The sequence below is a fragment of the Perca flavescens genome, chromosome 22 (assembly GCF_004354835.1).
Source record: "Perca flavescens isolate YP-PL-M2 chromosome 22, PFLA_1.0, whole genome shotgun sequence".
Taxonomy (NCBI): domain Eukaryota; kingdom Metazoa; phylum Chordata; class Actinopteri; order Perciformes; family Percidae; genus Perca; species Perca flavescens.
Window position 1 is genome coordinate 27527136 of NC_041352.1, and position 19250 is coordinate 27546385.

Sequence of the window (19250 nt, forward strand, 5' to 3'; positions counted from 1 at the left end):
CCTGCATGGGAGGGTGTGAAAGCCATGATGGGGATGCAGTCTAAGAAAGGTCCGATTTCCCTCAATGGCATGTCAGACCTTGCCCTCTCAAATGAACTGAACACTTTCTATAATCGTTTTAACATTTATGACTTTAGTGAGGAGTTGTCAGTCTTTCATAATGATGACCCTGGACAGAGCAATGTCCAGTTGACAGAAATAAGGTCCTGACACTCTTCAGAGGTCTTAAGAAAAGGAAAAGTCCCGGCCCTGACGCCATTGGAAGAACTGTGCTGAACAGCTGATAGACATTTTTTGTTTTATTTTCAAAATGTCCTTACACCTCCACACCGTTCCTAATCTTTGGAAAGACTCAATTATTGTTCCGGTGCCTAAAAATAAGACTCCAGAGTCTTTTAATGACTTTAGGCCTGTGGCCCTCAGGTCCCTGGTCATGAAGACGTTAGAGAAGATGGTGAAAGATGAACTATTGAACTCTGTACAGGATCTACTAGACCCGCTTCAATCCGCCTACAGACCAAAACGGGGAGTGGAAGATGCAGCATGTTCTCTTTTTAACTTGATCTATACCCATCTCGAGGGTGCAAAGAGCTTTGTGCGGCTGCTTTTTATTGATTTTTCTTCAGCCTTTAATTGCATTCAACCACATATTTTGGCAGGGATCTTAAAGAATGCTTTTAATATTGATCATAGTCTTATTTGTTGGCTGATGGACTTTTTAACTGACAGGTCTCAACGTGTGAGAGTGAATAGCATCTTATCCGATGTTCTCTTTTCCTCCACTGGTTCCCCCCAGGACTGCGTCCTCTCCGCCATCTTATTTATTTGATATACAAATGCACGCCAAAGCCAGCACGCCAGGCGTCACATCATTAAGTTTGCTGATGACTCGGTAATAGTGTCACTGCTGACTCACAACCACCCAGACTATGGCGCTATTTGAAATGATTTTACAGCGTGGTGCAAGTCATCTTTTATGAACATCAACGCGGCAAAAACTAAAGAAAGTCTGATCGACTTTAGGAAGAATCCCCCCCTCTCTCCCACCCTTATTAATGATCAAGCTATCGAAGTAGTGAAGCAATACAAATACCTCGGTATTATAATAGACGACAAACTCACCTTCGAGCCTCAGGTTGATGCTGTCTGTAAAAAAGCACACCAGCGTATGTTTTTTTATCGTAAACTTCGCAATTTTACTGTCGATAAGACCTTTATGAGGATGTTTTATTGTTGTTTTATTGAAACTATTCTTTCCTTTGCCTTTGTGAGCTGGTTTGGGTCCCTCACTCTTAAAAACAAAAACAGGCTGCAATACATTACTAAAGTGTGTGGAAAACTTTCCCAGAACTCTCTGACTGACTTCAAATCTCTATATGAGACAAGGACCCTGAAGAAGGCCCAGTCAGTCCTGGCTGATAAACGCCCCCCCTGAACAGCTACTTCCTGTTGTTGCCGTCTGGCCACAGATTCTGTCTGCCTAAATGCAGGACAAACAGACAAACAAACAAAGTCCTTTGTTCCTGCTGCTATAGGTGTTGTTAATAATTCTATGTGAGATGTGGACTTCTGTGTAGTGTGTATTTGGTTGTGTCCTTCATCGATGGTGTCCCTTTTCTGGATGGCTTATGTCTTGTTTATGTTGCACTTTATTTGCTGCAAAAAAAATTGCCCCTCTGGGATAATAAAGACTCCTTGACCTTGACCTTATGTGTGTGTCTATGTGTGTGTGTGTGTGTGTGTGTGTGTGTGTGTGTGTGTGTGTGTGTGTGTGTGTGTGTGTGTGTGTGTGTGTGTGTGTGTGTGTGTGTGTGTGTGTGTGTGTGTGTGTGTGTGTGTGTGTGTGTGTGTTTCTGTGTGTGTGTGTGTGTGTGTGTGTCTGTGTGTGTGTGTGTGTGTGTGTGTGTGTGTGTGTGTGTGTGTGTGTGTGTGTGTGTGTGTGTGTGTGTGTGTGTGTGTGTGTGTATGTGTGTGTGTTTATGTGTGTCTATGTGTGTGTGTGTGTGTGTGTGTGTCTGTATGTATGTGTGTGTGTGTCTATATGTATATGTGTGTGTGTGTGTTTCTATGTGTGTGTGTCTGTGTGTTGTGTGTGTGTATGTGTGTGTGTGTGTGTGTGTGTGTCTATATGTAAGTGTGTGTGTGTGTTTGTGTGTGTGTGTGTGTGTGTGTGTGTCTGTGTGTCGCTATGTGTGTGTGTGTGTGTGTACGTGTGTGTGTGTGTGTGTGTGTGTGTGTGTGTCTATGTGTCTGTGTGTGCGTGTCTATGTGTCTCTGTGTGTGTGTCTGTGTGTGTGTGTGTGTGTGTGTGTGTGTGTGTGTGTGTATGTGTGTGTGTGTGTGTGTGTGTGTGTGTGTGTGTGTGTGTGTGTGTGTGTCTATGTGTCTGTGTGTGTGTGTGTGTGTGTGTGTGTGTGTGTGTGTGTGTGTGTGTGTGTGTGTGTGTGTGTGTGTGTGTGTCTGTGTGTCTCTGTGTGTGTGTGTGTGTGTGTATGTGTCTGTGTGTGTGTGTGTGTGTATCTCTATGTGTGTGTGTGTGTGTGTGTGTGTGTGTGTGTGTGTGTGTGTGTGTGTGTGTGTGTGTGTCTATGTGTGTGTGTGTGTGTGTGTGTGTGTGTGTGTGTGTGTGTATATATATCAACACCATTTGGCCTCCATTGACTTACATTACCTTGTGATTGTGTGTTAATTGACGCCGTAGCGAGTAGTATGAAAGGGAGAAAATCTGCGTAGGGAGGTTGGTCGGGGGGGAGGATGGGTCAAACAACACAGGACTTTCACCCAGGAGACCGGGGATCAGGTCCTGTGTGTCACGTTTCCTAAACTCAACCGTAGCTTTCTTCTCGCGATAACACGGCAAGTGGCGTGTATGTTTACGCCCGCTGTATACATCGTAGACATACACGTGGATATCTCAAAATGCGTAGAGATAACACGCCACTTGGCTTAAGGAAGTCGGCGTGTATGTTTACGTGAAGTCATGATGTCATGTTGGTGTGAGAGAGAGAAAGAGTGACATCATCTTGAAAATGCATTGACCTTTTTTTAATGCTGCACGATTGCTCTAATCCCAGTCATGATGTCACTGTGTGTGAATAACTAACCTCATAAACTGTGTGATTTAAGGAAACTAAAAGGTGAGCTGTGTGCGTCTCACTCAGTGTCCACTCCAGTCTCCACGTTGTAACAGCCTTCACTTTACCCACAGTAGAAACAACAGAAGAAGACACTGGGTCTTAAAGTGATGGTTCGGACTAATTTCACCCTAGGGTCCTTTGCACCAGGACCTCGAGCCAAACACCCCCCAGAAGCTTTTTTCAGCTGGGTCTAACATTGGGAGAGTTAGTGTTATCAGCTGAATAGCTTAGCGCAGGCGCTAATGGATCCACGTTTATATCTAAGTAATTGACCCCACTAATAATGCCCGAAATGATACCAAACTTTTACACTAGTACAAATAGGTTATGTACTCATAAAACAATGGATTGGAAAGTTTGTAAGTATACCAGAAGTTTAGGTAAATAACACTTGCCTGTTGGCTTCTGCTCTCTGCTGCTGCTGCTACCGGTAGTGCTTAGGGACCATCTACATATTACAACACCGAAAAGAGATACAACAAAAATATTTATTAATTTAATGATTAAATAAGGTAATGTCTCCAAACTTACCTCAATAATAACTTCTCTCCTGCTAGTTATACTACAACACTTAAAGAAAAAAGTTAAATTAATAAATATTTTTGTTGTATCTCTTTTCGGTGTTGTAATTTGTAGACGGTCCCTAAGCACTCTTACTGCCGGTAGCAGCAGAGAGCAGAAGCCAACAGGTAAGTGTTATTTACATTACATTACATACTACTATTATTCCCGTACCTAAAAAAGCAAGCCGTAAAGAGAACAATGACTACCGTCCTGTAGTACTTACGTCACTGGTGATGAAGTGTTTTGAGAAAATGATCATACAGTTCTTGAAAACAGAGGTCAGTTGTCTTTTAGATCCCTTTCAGTTTGCATATAAGAGGAACAGAAGCACAGATGAGGCCATCATTGCTGTGACACTGAACGGCTGTGACGGCTGAATGATTTTAAAGTACATCCCCTTATTATCAAATGGTATCACTCATTCTTAACCAGTCGTAGACAGCAGGTCAGTGGTAACGGGACTCTATCGGAATCAAAAATGTTGAGCACAGGAGCCCCCCAGGGCTGTGTCAGCTCACCTGTCCTTTTTACTTTATACACAGATGAGTGTAGAAGTTTTATCCAGATAATCGTGTCTTTAGAAATTTTCTGATGACTGATTTTATCTCTGCTGAAAAAGAACTGTGACCCATCTGATTATTTTATGGATATTGAAAGGTTTGTGAATTGGTGTGAAGATAACCACCTTGTCCTAAACGTTTCCAAGACTGAAGAGATGGTGTCTGACCCTCGGGGAGTCGGTGACCACCACAACCAAACCATCTCTCAGGCCCACTCATACAAATATCTTGGTGTTAATATTGACGAGTCCCTAACCTGGAGCACACATGTCGACAGTCTCCGCTGCAGACTGCAGCAGCGGTTGCATTTCTTACGTCGTTTGTGAATTCATGGCGTAGATACAAAAATTATGTTGATATTTTATCAAGCAGTCCTGGAGAGCCTGGTCAGGTGCGGTATTACAGCTCGGTTTGGCAACCTCCTGTGCAGTTGAAAACTAAACTGTTCTGATTGATTCATACTGCATGGAAGATCATTGGTGTTAAAGAGCTCTGATCCATGCAGAGGATTTATGAACAGGCTTCTTTGCAACAAGCAAATAGAATTGTTAGTGACTCGTCTCACGTTCTGCACGCAGAATATGATCTGCTGCCATCTGGTAGGAGGGTTAGAGTTCCTCGCTGCAGACTTAACCGTTTCAAAAGCTCATTTATCCCAGTGGGTCTATTAAGCAGAGGTGTCAAGTAACGAAGTACAAATACTTCGTTACCTTACTTAAGTAGAAATTTTGGGTATCTATACTTTACTGGAGTAATTATTTTACAGCATACTTTTTACTTCTACTCCTTACATTTTCACGGAATTATCTGTACTTTCTACTCCTTACATTTTAAAAATAGCCTCGTTACTCATATTTTAGTTCGGCTTGTTTTCATTCCGGCTCATCATCGTTCAAAAAACACACAAAAACCCTATCCAGATCGCTCCATCCGGAGAGAGTGAATGTGATTGTGGTTGGATGAGAAGTATAAACATAGTCATTCCGACACCCTATTGGTTTGTTCGCGATCCATCAAACCTGCACAGACCCGGTGCCTTAACGACCGTTATCTACCGGACCGAATAGCAACGTGGATTTCGTGCCTTATTTAGGTGCCACTTAAATGACTGCGCTTCTCTCTGATGCTCCAAACGGACGTTAGAGGGAACTGAAACATCGCCGCCGCGGGGACGCTAGTTAACACTACAGTTGGCAGCAGCTAACGTTAGCCTACGGTTAGCTAGCAGCTGGAGTAAACACGGTTAAAACGGACAGCTGAACGGTGTAAAGTGTGTCTGTATTTCACTGGAGAGGATTGTAACACCAGACTGTAGCTGCCGTTGTCTGATAAACACAGAAGAGATGTGTCACCTTTTTCAGCCCTTCTGAGTTTGCAGGTATGATTTTAATATAACATTATTATAGTCATATGATTTAGTCCTAACGTTTTGGGGTTAAGCTGTTGTCCTTAATGGCATTGTTTCCCCCTTACATCAGGGGTCTTCAACGTTTTTTAAGCCAAGGATCCCTTATCTTAAAGTGAGATGTAGCAGGGACCCCTTACTACATATTGTATGAAATTAAGTTGCATATTAAACTGGGCCTACAATAACTGTTAGGGCAACCTAAAGCCTTCTTAGATACCCTTTTTTCATAAGCTATTAAAATATTAATTGTTGGCATGATTTTATAAATCATATTTTAATGTTACATACTGTATGTGACATACTGTATGTGGCACAGTAAATCTAGGATTAACTGTATCTGTGGGCTGATATCTTAGGGACTACCTTACCTATAGGCCAGTAAGCTTATCATCAGTGGGAATTTATGTTTGCTAATAATATGTTGGAATTATGTTAAGGCATTTTAATTTTAAAAGACTCAAAGACAATAAAAAGAAAAATTTACAATAATTTGGAGGGCCCCTGCAATGACTTTGAGGACCCCTTGTTGAAGATCTCTGCCTTACATTACTTTTCCTTTTATACTTTAAGTAGTTTTGGAACCAGTACTTTTACACTTTTACTTAAGTAAAAAGCTTGAGTTGATACTTCAACTTCTACAAAAGTCTTTTCAAACCCTAGTATCTATACTTCTACTTGAGTAATGAATGTGAATACTTTTGACACCTCTGCTATTAAGCTCCTAAATAGCCGCAAGAAAAAGGCAGAACAGACCTGAATGACGATGAAGATATGTAATTGTTGTATGTTGTATTTTTTTATTTATTTATTTATTTTGAGTAATGTTTAACCAGTGTATTGCATGACACCGTGTTGTGTTTTTATACACAATCAGGACCATAGTACGGTCTGTGGTATAGTATTGTACAGTATTTGTTGTTCATACATGCTGTCTGTTTATGTGTTTTTATTATGGCTGCAGCATGGGTTGAGTGCCCAAGACCAATTTCCCACGTTGTGGTACAATAAAGTTAACCTTGATCTTGATCTTGACATAAACTTCTGGTGTACTTACAAACTTTCCAATTACCATCACTTTAAGAAGCTTTCTGTTTTTCAGACTTCACCAAGACGTTGTACAAAGTACATTTTGTAACTTAATCAATAGTTCTATTATTACACCGATCCTTAATATGGCATATAAAATGATTTTTTTCTAACTGTATATAAACTGGGAACTACATTCTCAGAAGGCAAAGCACTGCTACTTCTGCTACTTGGGCGGAGTGATATGCTTGCAGCACCTGAAAAGCCCAGAACAGAGAGTAGCAGTGCTTTGCCTTTCTGAGAATATAGTTCCCAGTACGTAGACGGTTAGAAGATGGCTGTGTGTCATGTGACCTTGTTATTTGTACACGCTGTGACTATACAAGAGTATATGGTGTTATTTTGTCACTTATTCGGAGCAGAAGGCTAGTTGGAACCTATTACCTCCAGGATCTGTGCTAAGCTAAGCTAGGCTAGCGGTGGAGCCATCAGACAGAGTTACAACATGCATGGAGATGAGAAGGGTATGTATGGACTTGTCTAACTCTGGGGGTTACTGTGAATAAGCTAAAGTCCCAATAAGTCGCCGTGTTCCTTTAACTAACTCAGAGTTCTCACTAAACCTGCCTTCTGAAACGGACCCCTAGTCCCAACTTTGGTCTGGTCACAAGCTGTAAAAAACAACACTTGGGCTGCGTCTCATTTCTCTGTCTTACCCCTTCCCCTTAGTTTTGCGCGTTCACGTGAGAGTAAGGGCTATCCCAATCCTCGTTTTGATCGAGGGGTCGGGCTAAGGGGAAGGGGTAGATACCCCTTAGTTTTAAGCAAAGACGCGAGCTTACTTGAAAGCAAGGGGTACCCTGAATACACTGCACAGCCGTGTATTCACAAGTTCATGAAAGATTGGTATCTCGTGAACACCTTTACACAATCACACATTTAAAAGAGCTATAAAAATATTTAGGGAATAGTAGGGAAAATTTACTGGCCAACAGGCCTCAGACTGGGGTCTGGAGGGAAAGGTTACTGGCCAACAGGCATCAGACTGGGGTCTGGAGGCAGAGGTTACTGGCCAACAGGCCTCAGACTGGGGTCTGGAGGGAAAGGTTACTGGCCAACAGGCCTCAGACTGGGGTCTGGAGGGAAAGGTTACTGGCCAACAGACATCAGACTGGGGTCTGGAGGGAAAGGTTACTGGCCAACAGGCATCAGACTGGGGTCTGGAGGGAAAGGTTACTGGCCAACAGGCATCAGACTGGGGTCTGGAGGGAAAAGTTACTGGCCAACAGGCATCAGACTGGGGTCTGGAGGGAAGGTTACTGGCCAACAAGCATCAGACTGGGGTCTGGAGGGAAAGGTTACTGGCCAACAGGCATCAGACTGGGGTCTGGAGGAAAGGTTACTGGCCAACAGGCATCAGACTGGGGTCTGGAGGAAAAGTTACTGGCCAACAGGCATCAGACTGGGGTCTGGAGGAAAGGTTACTGGCCAACAGGCATCAGACTGGGGTCTGGAGGGAAAGGTTACTGGCCAACAGGCATCAGACTGGGGTCTGGAGGGAAAGGTTACTGGCCAACAGGCCTCAGACTGGGGTCTGGAGGGAAAGGTTACTGGCCAACAGGCATCAGACTGGGGTCTGGAGGAAAGGTCACTGGCCAACAGGCATCAGACTGGGGTCTGGAGGAAAGGTTACTGGCCAACAGGCATCAGACTGGGGTCTGGAGGGAAAGGTTACTGGCCAACAGGCATCAGACTGGGGTCTGGAATTTCAGAATAGCTGTTTTTAGTTTTGTTGTTTGTTTGTTTGGACTTTTTTTAATTTTATACATTTGAGTGCCTTTTTTATATGTGTGTGTGACATGTATGTCATGGTTTTAATAGTTTTAATAGTTGTAATAATGTTATGTTTACTTTATTGGGCAATAAAGACAGATTTTGTTAATAAAGAAAGGGTTTCTGAACATCAATGACATTAAAAACGGTGATAACTGAAACAGATGTACAACACACCATGCAGTGTGTATAGAAATATTTATTGCAAACAGACCTAAGTATGTATGATGATGTAACCAAGTGGTGTCTCTTTTTTGTTGCGGTTTTTGTTGGTTGTTGTTGTAGTGGGCGAGTTTTAATACTGTGAAATTTGATTGTTTTACTACAGTGTTAGATTTCCCTTTTGACAGAGATGTTATTCTCTGTTTCCTGCCCTGGGACTACTGATGAACATTAGCGTATAGCTAATTCTGGTACTGCTAAGGAGCCATGCATTGACCCTGTGAAATAAATACATAAATAAATGGAATAAATAAACTGTTACTGATGTTCAAGAGCTGTTTTACAGAAACACAAATATCACCAAAACTAGTGAGAGAAAAATATAAAAATCCTTTTTTTTGGGTGTGATTAAGAACAGTCTCATGCATGATTTATAATCTTAATGTATGTGAAGTGTGTATCTTTACTCTAATACTGATGGCTTCAGCTTTACATTGATTTATTGTGTTTATAATCACATCTGGACTTACCGAGCCTTTCTGCAGTTCCTCACAGCTGGAATCAGTCTCAGTTTTCCCTCCGGTGATGTGTTGTACTGTCTTAGGTCCAACTCATCCAGAACCTCCTCTGACATCTGCAGCATGTAGGCCAGAGCTGAGCAGTGGATCTCAGAGAGATTCTTCTCTGATCTGTTCTCTGACTTCAGGAACTCTTGGATCTCCTGATGGACTGAGTGGTCGTTCATCTCCGTCAGACAGTGGAAGATGTTGATGCTTCTGTCAGGAGAGATGTCATCACTGTTCATCTTCTTCAGGTTGTTGATGGCTCTCTGGATGATTTCTGGACTGTTGTCTGTCTGACCCAGCAGGCATCCTAAGAGTCTCTGGTTGGACTTCAGAGAGAGGCCATGAAGGAAGCGGACAAACAGGTCCAGGTGGCCATTTTTACTCCTCAGGGATTTCTCCATGGCTCTCTTCAGGAAGGATGGGTAACTGTACTGGAAGTCTGGTCCCAGGAAGTCCTTCAGTACCTTTGTGTTCCTGTTGGTGTAACAGTGGAACAGGTAGACTGCAGCCAGAAACTCCTGAACACTCAGATGAACGAAGCAGTAGACTGTTTTCTGGAAGATCACACTCTCTCTTTTGAAGATCTCTGAACAAACTCCTGAGTACAGCGAGGCCTCTGTGACATCCAGACCACAGCGCCCAGGTCTTCTTGGTAGAACATGATGTTTCCTTTCTCCAGCTCTTCAAACGCCAGCCTCCCCAGCTTCAGAAGAACTTCCCCGTCAGCCTCCGTCAGCTCCTGTGGACTCGTCTCATGTCCCTCAGCATACTTGAGCTTCTTCCTCTTTGTCTGAACCAGCAGGAAGTGTGAGTACATGTCAGTCAGCGTCTTGGGCAGCTCTCCTCTCTGGTCTGTAGTCAACATGTGGTCCAGAACTGTAGCAGTGATCCAGCAGAAGACTGGGATCAGACACATGATGTGGAGGCTCCTGGAGGTCTTGATGTGGGAGATGATTCTGCTGGACAGCTCTTCATCACTGACTCTCTTCCTGAAGTACTCCTCCTTCTGGTCATCAGTGAAGCCTCGTACTTCTGTTACCCTGTCAACACACGCAGGAGGGATCTGATTGGCTGCTGCAGGTCGGGAAGTTATCCAGACGAGAGCCGAGGGAAGCAGCTTCCCCTGGATGAGGTTTGTCAACAGCACGTTGACTGATGACTTCTGTGTGACATCAGAAACAGCCTCATTGTTGTTGAAATCCAGGTAAAGTCTGCTTTCATCCAGGCCATCAAAGATGAAGAGAAGTTTAGAGCCAGCGAGCTGCTCTGCTGGGACCTCCTGTAATGTTGGATGGAAAACACGGAGCACCTCCAGAAGACTGTACTGCTCATCTTTGATCAAGTTCAGCTCCCTGAAGGAAAGAGGAATCACCAGATCCACATCTTGGTTTTCCAAACCCTCGGCCCAGTCCAGACAGAACTTCTGCACTGAGAAGGTTTTTCCAACGCCAGCGACGCCGATCATCATAACGACTCTGATGTGTTTCTGTTGGTCAGGTAAGGCTTTAAAGATGTCGCTGCAGTTGATTGGAGAGTCATGGAGGGTCTCCATCTTGGAAGCTGTCTCGAGCTGCCTCACCTCATGTTGGGTATTAACTTCTTCACTCAGTTCATCTGTGATGTAGACCTCAGTGAAGATCCTGTTGAGGAGGGTTCCACTTCCTGTTTGATCAGCTCCTTCAGTCACACGTTCATATGTCCCCTTCACTCTGATCTTATGTTTATGTTTAACAACGTACACTGTAAGGAAATACAAAAGTATATTTATTAACAGTGTTTTTTTTTTAGTACCCAAACAACAATTATAACAATAAAAAGGAATGAAAACGGAGGACACAAGAAGAATCCTGTTGTGAGACATGAAGACATCAGCAGACAGATGGACAGTCTTACTTGTTCTGGATCTTTCTCCACACTGGGGACAGCAGGAGTCTCCTGATGAAGCAGACTGGTCCCAGTATGAGGTGATGCACTGTCTGCAGAACCAGAGTCCACAGCTGGTAGAGACTGGATCCTTCAGGACGTCCTGACACAAAGCACAGCAGGACGGCTGCTCCTCCTCACAAGCATCACTCCTCTCCCTCTTTCTGTCAACACATTTCTTTATTAAATTAATTTTGATTGACAAAAAAAACCTCAAAGCTCAGATGTTTTAAAATTGTTGTTACTGTTCTGTTTGAATTCAGTCTGTAATGAAAATGTTCCTTTTATCTAAACTCTCCTGCTTTCATAAACACTAATAACTGCTTTTCATCTCTGACTGACTTATTAAACATTTAGTGATCTGTCTGTAGTTTGTTTATTAAAACAAACTCGATACTTCCTGCAGCTCCTTCACAGTAAAAGTAACAGAGGAGTCACAGGTTCAAGTCCAGACTGTTTCCTTCTCTGTAAGTTGTTCTGTTTTATGTATTTTTCTATTGTCAACTTTCAAATGAATACATGTGGCCCAAATCTACATTGGACCAATTCTGCTCCTTTTTATTATTACTGTCCATGGATGTTTGTTCTTCACCGTCCAGAACAATATATATTGGAGAGAGAACTTATAGATCTTGAATATACAAGCACAGCATCAACAGAGACATTAGCAGAAGAAACTGAAAATGAGTCATATAAATGGGTTGGTATCAGTTCTCTTACTTTGTGTCTGAAAGACCAGGTTCATTACTGAAATATGGAGGATGATCACGCGATAAGACGCCACGTGGCTGTATACAGCGTAGACATACACGTGGATAGCTGAAAATGCGTAGCGATAACACGCCATTTGGCTTAAGAATGTGGCGTGTATGTTTACGCAAACTCATGATGTCATGTTGCTGATTGGATAACATGGGCGCCAAAATGAAAATAGCTCTGCTTCGCGGTGCTTTCTCCTCATGTCTCTTTTCACTGAAAAACGTATTTAAAAAGTTTTGTATCTATACTTTTTTAATAACAATTATAATTATCTGCTCTAGCTTGTTCGACAATTAAGGTGCTGATATTATACAAATTTTCAGGTTCAGAATTGTATAAGAGTTTATATCAGAATAGATTGACATGGTTTAATTTTCAAAAAACATCTTTTTGTTGTACTGCACATTGCTGCAGCTCCTCTTTTCACCCTGTGTGTTGAGCTCTCAACTGTTTTAGCTACAGAGCGAGACATCTCACTTCTGTCCCATTTTTGTTGGGAGTCGCACATGCTCAGTAGCTAGGTATGGACTACTAGCCAGTCAGAAGCAGAGTATGAGGATATGCCCTGACAGTACCTAGGTAAGGACTACTAGCCAGTCAGAAGCAGAGTATGAGGGCGTGCCCTGACAGTAGGTAGGTAAGGACTACTAGCCAGTCAGAAGCAGAGTATGAGGGCGTGCCCTGACAGTACCTAGGTAAGGACTACTAGCCAGTCAGAAGCAGAGTATGAGGGCGTGCCCTGACAGTACACAGGTAAGGACTACTAGCCAGTCAGAAGCAGAGTATGTGGGCGTGCCCTGACAGTACCTAGGTAAGGACTACTAGCCAGTCAGAAGCAGAGTATGTGGGCGTGCCCTGACAGTAGCTAGGTAAGGACTACTAACCAGTCAGAAGCAGAGTATGAGGGCGTGCCCTGACAGTACCTAGGTAAGGACTACTAGCCAGTCAGAAGCAGAGTATGAGGGCGTTAATCCTGACAGTAGGTTTTAAGGACTACTAGCCAGTCAGAAGCAGAGTATGAGGGCGTAATTGACAGTACCTAGGTAAGGACCGTTAGCCAGTCAGAAGCAGAGTTGAGGGCGTGCCCTGACAGTACCTAGGTAAGGACTACTAGCCAGTCAGAAGCAGAGTATGAGGGCGTTGGTGACAGTACACAGGTAAGGACTACTAGCCAGTCAGAAGCAGAGTATGAGGGCGTGCCCTGACAGTACCTAGGTAAGGACTACTAGCCAGTCAGAAGCAGAGTATGAGGGCGTGCCCTGACAGTACCTAGGTAAGGACTACTAGCCAGTCAGAAGCAGAGTATGAGGGCGTGCCCTGACAGTACCTAGGTAAGGACTACTAGCCAGTCAGAAGCAGAGTACCATGCTAGCAGCTAGGTGAGCATTATAACGTGTGTTCCAAAGTGACCACGTTGGTCTCTGAAGTAAAGGCTGGACTACAATAGAGCTGTTTGGAGCAGTTGGTGAACAGTGTTTTCTGGTGGAGATGGTAAGGCCCTTTGGAGGGGGGACTCGGGGCTCTTTCACTTTGTAAACTTATAACATGCACAAAAAAGATACATAACACAATAAAGTAAAGGGAAAAAGCCAAAAAGCATAACATGAGCACTTAAAGACACAAATATAATAATGATAATCGTCCAACATTTTGTAAAAGGACTACCCCTAACCACCCCACCACCCACTAAATACATGCACCTACATCTTCCACAAACCGAGGGACAACAACCGATTTCTTCTCTGTCGTGACAAGTTTGTTACATTTTTGATAGCACATGAACTTTAATAGAAACTTTAATATACAAACACCAAACCACAGAAAACATAAGAAGAGGAAACTGAAAATGCATCATATAAATGAGTTAATATCAGTTCTCTTACGTTATGTCTGAGGGTCCAGGTTCTCTACTGAAGTATGGAGGATGATCATTGGACCAGTAACTCTTCATAGACTGACAGCCAGATACTACAGACTCTGGTCTCCGTCTGTTGTAGTGGGGTCTGCAAACACCAAGAGGTTTTTATTTTTATAGCTCGAATCTTTAAATTCTCTTCTTTTAAAGCCAATTCTGAAGCTATTAACACACAAACTACTGCTACTGTCAATAAAGATGATTCAAAAAGTATAATAGTCCTTTTAGATTGGCGACTCTGTATCTGATCGCAGCCGGTATGAACAGACTGACTGGATAACATGGATAACATCTCCATCTCCTCACTGAATAACTTCTTTAGCAAGTTTTGTCTCTATGCTTTTTAATAATAATAATAATAATTTTTATTATTATTATCTGCTCTAGCTTTTTCAACACTAAGGGTGCTGATATTATGCTCATTTTCAGGTTCATAATTGAATAAGAGGTTATATCAGAATAAGTTTACATGGTTTAATTTTCAAAAACACCATATTTTTGTTGTACTGCACATTGCTGCAGCTCCTCTTTTCACCCTGTATGTTGAGCTCTCGGGTTTAGCTACAGAGTGAGACATCTCACTTCTGTTCCATCTTTGTTGGGAGTCGCACATGCTCACTACCTATGTAAGGACTACTAGCCAGTCAGAATCAGAGTATGAGGGTGTGTCCTGACAGTACCTAGGTAAGGACTACTAGCCAGTCAGAAGCAGAGTATGAGGGCATGCCCTGACAGTACCTAGGTAAGGACTACTAGCCAGTCAGAAGCAGAGTATGAGGACGTGCCCTGACAGTACCTAGGTAAGGACTACTAGCCAGTCAGAAGCAGAGTATGAGGACGTGCCCTGACAGTACCTAGGTAAGGACTACTAGCCAGTCAGAAGCAGAGTACCATGCTAGCAGCTAGGTGAGCATTATAACGTGTGTTCCAAAGTGACCACGTTGGTCTCTGAAGTAAAGGCTGGACTACAATAGAGCTGTTTGGAGCAGTTGGTGAACAGTGTTTTCTGTTGGAGATGGTAAGTCCCTTTGGGGGGGGGACTCGGGGCTCTTTCACTTTGTAAACTTATAACATGCACAAAAAAGATACATAACACAATAAAGTGAAGGAAAAAGGTTAAAAAGCATAACATGAGCACTTAAAGACACAAATATAATAATAATAATTGTCCAACATTTTGTAAAATGACTACCCCTAACCACCCCACCACCCACTAAATACATGCACCTACATCTTCCACAAACCGAAGGACAACAACCGATTTCTTCTCTGTCGTGAAGAGTTTGTTACATTTATGATAGCAAATTAACTTTAATAGAAACTTTAATATACAAACACCAAACCACAGAAAACATAAGAAGAGGAAACTGAAAATGCATCATATAAATGAGTTAATATCAGTTCTCTTACGTTATGTCCGAGGGTCCAGGTTCTCTACTGAAGTATGGAGGATGATCATTGGACCAGTAACTCTTCACAGACTGACAGCCAGATACTACAGACTCTGGTCTCCGTCTGTTGTAGTGGGGTCTGCAAACACCAAGATTGCTCAAATCTTTAAATTCTCTTCTTTTAAAGCCAATTCTGAAGCTATTAACACACAAACTACTGCTACTGTCAATAAAGATGATTCAAAAAGTATAATAGTCCTTTTAGATTGGCGACTCTGTATCTGATCGCAGCCGGTATGAACAGACTGACTGGATAACATGGATAACATCTCCATCTCCTCACTGAATAACTTCTTTAGCAAGTTTTGTCTCTATGCTTTTTTAATAATAATAATAATTTTTATTATTATTATCTGCTCTAGCTTTTTCAACACTAAAGGTGCTGATATTATGCTCATTTTCAGGTTCATAATTGAATAAGAGGTTATATCAGAATAAGTTTACATGGTTTAATTTTGAAGAAACACCATATTTTTGTTGTACTGCACATTGCTGCAGCTCCTCTTTTCACCCTGTATGTTGAGCTCTCTGTTTTAGCTACAGAGTGAGACATCTCACTTCTGTTCCATCTTTGTTGGGAGTCGCACATGCTCAGTACCTAGGTAAGGACTACTAGCCAGTCAGAATCAGAGTATGAGGGTGTGTCCTGACAGTACCTAGGTAAGGACTACTAGCCAGTCAGGAGCAGAGTATGAGGGCGTGCCCTGACAGTACCTAGGTAAGGACTACTAGCCAGTCAGAAGCAGAGTATGAGGGCGTGTCCTGACAGTACCTAGGTAAGGACTACTAGCCAGTCAGAAGCAGAGTATGAGGGCGTGCCCTGACAGTACCTAGGTAAGGATTACTAGCCAGTCAGAAGCAGAGTATGAGGACGTGCCCTGACAGTACCTAGGTAAGGACTACTAGCCAGTCAGAAGCAGAGTATGAGGGCGTGTCCTGACAGTACCTAGGTAAGGACTACTAGCCAGTCAGAAGCAGAGTATGAGGGCGTGCCGTGACAGTACCTAGGTAAGGACTACTAGCCAGTCAGAAGCAGAGTATGAGGGTGTACCATGCTAGCAGCTAGGTGAGCATTATAACGTGTGTTCCAAAGTGACCACGTTGGTCTCTGAAGTAAAGGCTGGACTACAATAGAGCTGTTTGGAGCAGTTGGTGAACAGTGTTTTCTGGTGGAGATGGTAAGGCCCTTTGGGGGGGGGACTCGGGGCTCTTTCACTTTGTAAACTTATAACATGCACAAAAAAGATACATAACACAATAAAGTGAAGGGAAAAGGCTAAAAAGCATAATATGAGCACTTTAAGACACAAATATGATAATAATAATTGTCCAACATTTTGTAAAATGACTACCCCTAACCACCCCACCACCCACTAAATACATGCACCTACATCTTCCACAAACCGAGGGACAACACCCGATTTCTTCTCTGTCGTGAAGAGTTTGTTACATTTATGATAGCAAATTAACTTTAATAGAAATTTTAATATACAAACACCAAACCAGAAAACATAAGAAGAGGAAACTGAAAATGCATCATATAAATGAGTTAATATCAGTTCTCTTCGTTATGTCTGAGGGTCCAGGTTCTCTACTGAAGTATGGAGGATGATCATTGGACCAGTAACTCTTCATAGACTGACAGCAAGATACTACAGACTCTGGTCTCCGCCTGTTGTAGTGGGGTCTGCAAACACCAAGAGGTTTTTATTTTTATAGCTCGAATCTTTAAATTCTCTTCTTTTAAAGCCAATTCTGAAGCTATTAACACACAAACTACTGCTACTGTCAATAAAGATGATTCAAAAAGTATAATAGTCCTTTTAGATTGGCGACTCTGTATCTGATCGCAGCCGGTATGAACAGACTGACTGGATAACATGGATAACATCTCCATCTCCTCACTGAATAACTTCTTTAGCAAGTTTTGTCTCTATGCTTTTTTAATAATAATAATAATTTTTATTATTATTATCTGCTCTAGCTTTTTCAACACTAAAGGTGCTGATATTATGCTCATTTTCAGGTTCATAATTGAATAAGAGGTTATATCAGAATAAGTTTACATGGTTTAATTTTCAAAAACACCATATTTTTGTTGTACTGCACATTGCTGCAGCTCCTCTTTTCACCCTGTATGTTGAGCTCTCGGGTTTAGCTACAGAGTGAGACATCTCACTTTGTTGTTCCATCTTTGTTGGGAGTCGCACATGCTCACTACCTATGTAAGGACTACTAGCCAGTCAGAATCAGAGTATGAGGGTGTGTCCTGACAGTACCTAGGTAAGGACTACTAGCCAGTCAGAAGCAGAGTACCATGCTAGCAGCTAGGTGAGCATTATAACGTGTGTTCCAAAGTGACCACGTTGGTCTCTGAAGTAAAGGCTGGACTACAATAGAGCTGTTTGGAGCAGTTGGTGAACAGTGTTTTCTGTTGGAGATGGTAAGTCCCTTTGGAGGGGGGACTCGGGGCTCTTTCACTTTGTAAACTTATAACATGCACAAAAAAGATACATAACACAATAAAGTGAAGGAAAAAGGTTAAAAAGCATAACATGAGCACTTAAAGACACAAATATAATAATAATAATTGTCCAACATTTTGTAAAAGGACTACCCCTAACCACCCCACCACCCACTAAATACATGCACCTACATCTTCCACAAACCGAGGGACAACAACCGATTTCTTCTCTGTCGTGACAAGTTTGTTACATTTATGATAGCAAATTAACTTTAATAGAAACTTTAATATACAAACACCAAACCACAGAAAACATAAGAAGAGGAAACTGAAAATGCATCATATAAATGAGTTAATATCAGTTCTCTTACGTTATGTCCGAGGGTCCAGGTTCTCTACTGAAGTATGGAGGATGATCATTGGACCAGTAACTCTTCATAGACTGACAGCCAGATACTACAGACTCTGGTCTCCGTCTGTTGTAGTGGGGTCTGCAAACACCAAGAGGTTTTTATTTTTATAGCTCGAATCTTTAAATTCTCTTCTTTTAAAGCCAATTCTAAAGCTATTAACACACAAACTACTGCTACTGTCAATAAAGATGATTCAAAAGTATAATAGTCCTTTTAGATTGGCGACTCTGTATCTGATCGCAGCCGGTATGAACAGACTGACTGGATAACATGGATAACATCTCCATCTCCTCACTGAATAACTTCTTTAGCAAGTTTTGTCTCTATGCTTTTTTATAATAATAATAATTTTTTTATTATTATTATCTGCTCTAGCTTTTTCAACACTAAAGGTGCTGATATTATGCTCATTTTCAGGTTCATAATTGAATAAAGGTTATATCAGAATAAGTTTACATGGTTTAATTTTGAAGAAACACCATATTTTTGTTGTACTGCACATTGCTGCAGCTCCTCTTTTCACCCTGTATGTTGAGCTCTCTGTTTTAGCTACAGAGTGAGACATCTCACTTCTGTTCCATCTTTGTTGGGAGTCGCACATGCTCAGTACCTAGGTAAGGACTACTAGCCAGTCAGGAGCAGAGTATGAGGGCGTGCCCTGACAGTACCTAGGTAAGGACTACTAGCCAGTCAGAAGCAGAGTATGAGGGCGTGCCCTGACAGTACCTAGGTAAGGACTACTAGCCAGTCAGAAGCAGAGTATGAGGACGTGACGTGCCCTGACAGTACCTAGGTAAGGACTACTAGCCAGTCAGAAGCAGAGTATGAGGGCGTGCCCTGACAGTAGCTAGGTAAGGACTACTAGCCAGTCAGAAGCAGAGTATGAGGGCGTGCCGTGACAGTACCTAGGTAAGGACTACTAGCCAGTCAGAAGCAGAGTATGAGGGTGTACCATGCTAGCAGCTAGGTGAGCATTATAACGCAGGTTCCAAAGTGACCACGTTGGTCTCTGAAGTAAAGGCTGGACTACAATAGAGCTGTTTGGAGCAGTTGGTGAACAGTGTTTTCT

The 19250-nt window shown here is 42.4% G+C and overlaps 3 protein-coding genes across 5 annotated transcripts in view; 2 read left to right on the forward strand and 1 right to left on the reverse strand.

Moving 5' to 3' along the window:
* The window catches only part of LOC114548890 (uncharacterized), a 590132-nt gene that overhangs the window by 411177 nt on the left and 159705 nt on the right, over positions 1–19250 (reverse strand). Inside the window, 7 exon segments of the mRNA XM_028568901.1 lie at positions 9221–9896; positions 9899–10996; positions 11150–11343; positions 13822–13941; positions 15264–15383; positions 16872–16991; positions 18140–18259. Coding sequence (XP_028424702.1) covers positions 9221–9896; positions 9899–10996; positions 11150–11343; positions 13822–13941; positions 15264–15383; positions 16872–16991; positions 18140–18259 — 2448 coding nt within the window.
* Positions 1–19250, forward strand: part of LOC114548895 (NACHT, LRR and PYD domains-containing protein 3-like) — an 802603-nt gene that overhangs the window by 296162 nt on the left and 487191 nt on the right. The window lies entirely within an intron of this gene.
* Positions 1–19250, forward strand: part of LOC114548893 (NACHT, LRR and PYD domains-containing protein 12-like) — a 594283-nt gene that overhangs the window by 48051 nt on the left and 526982 nt on the right. The gene's annotated exons all lie outside the window — the stretch shown is intronic.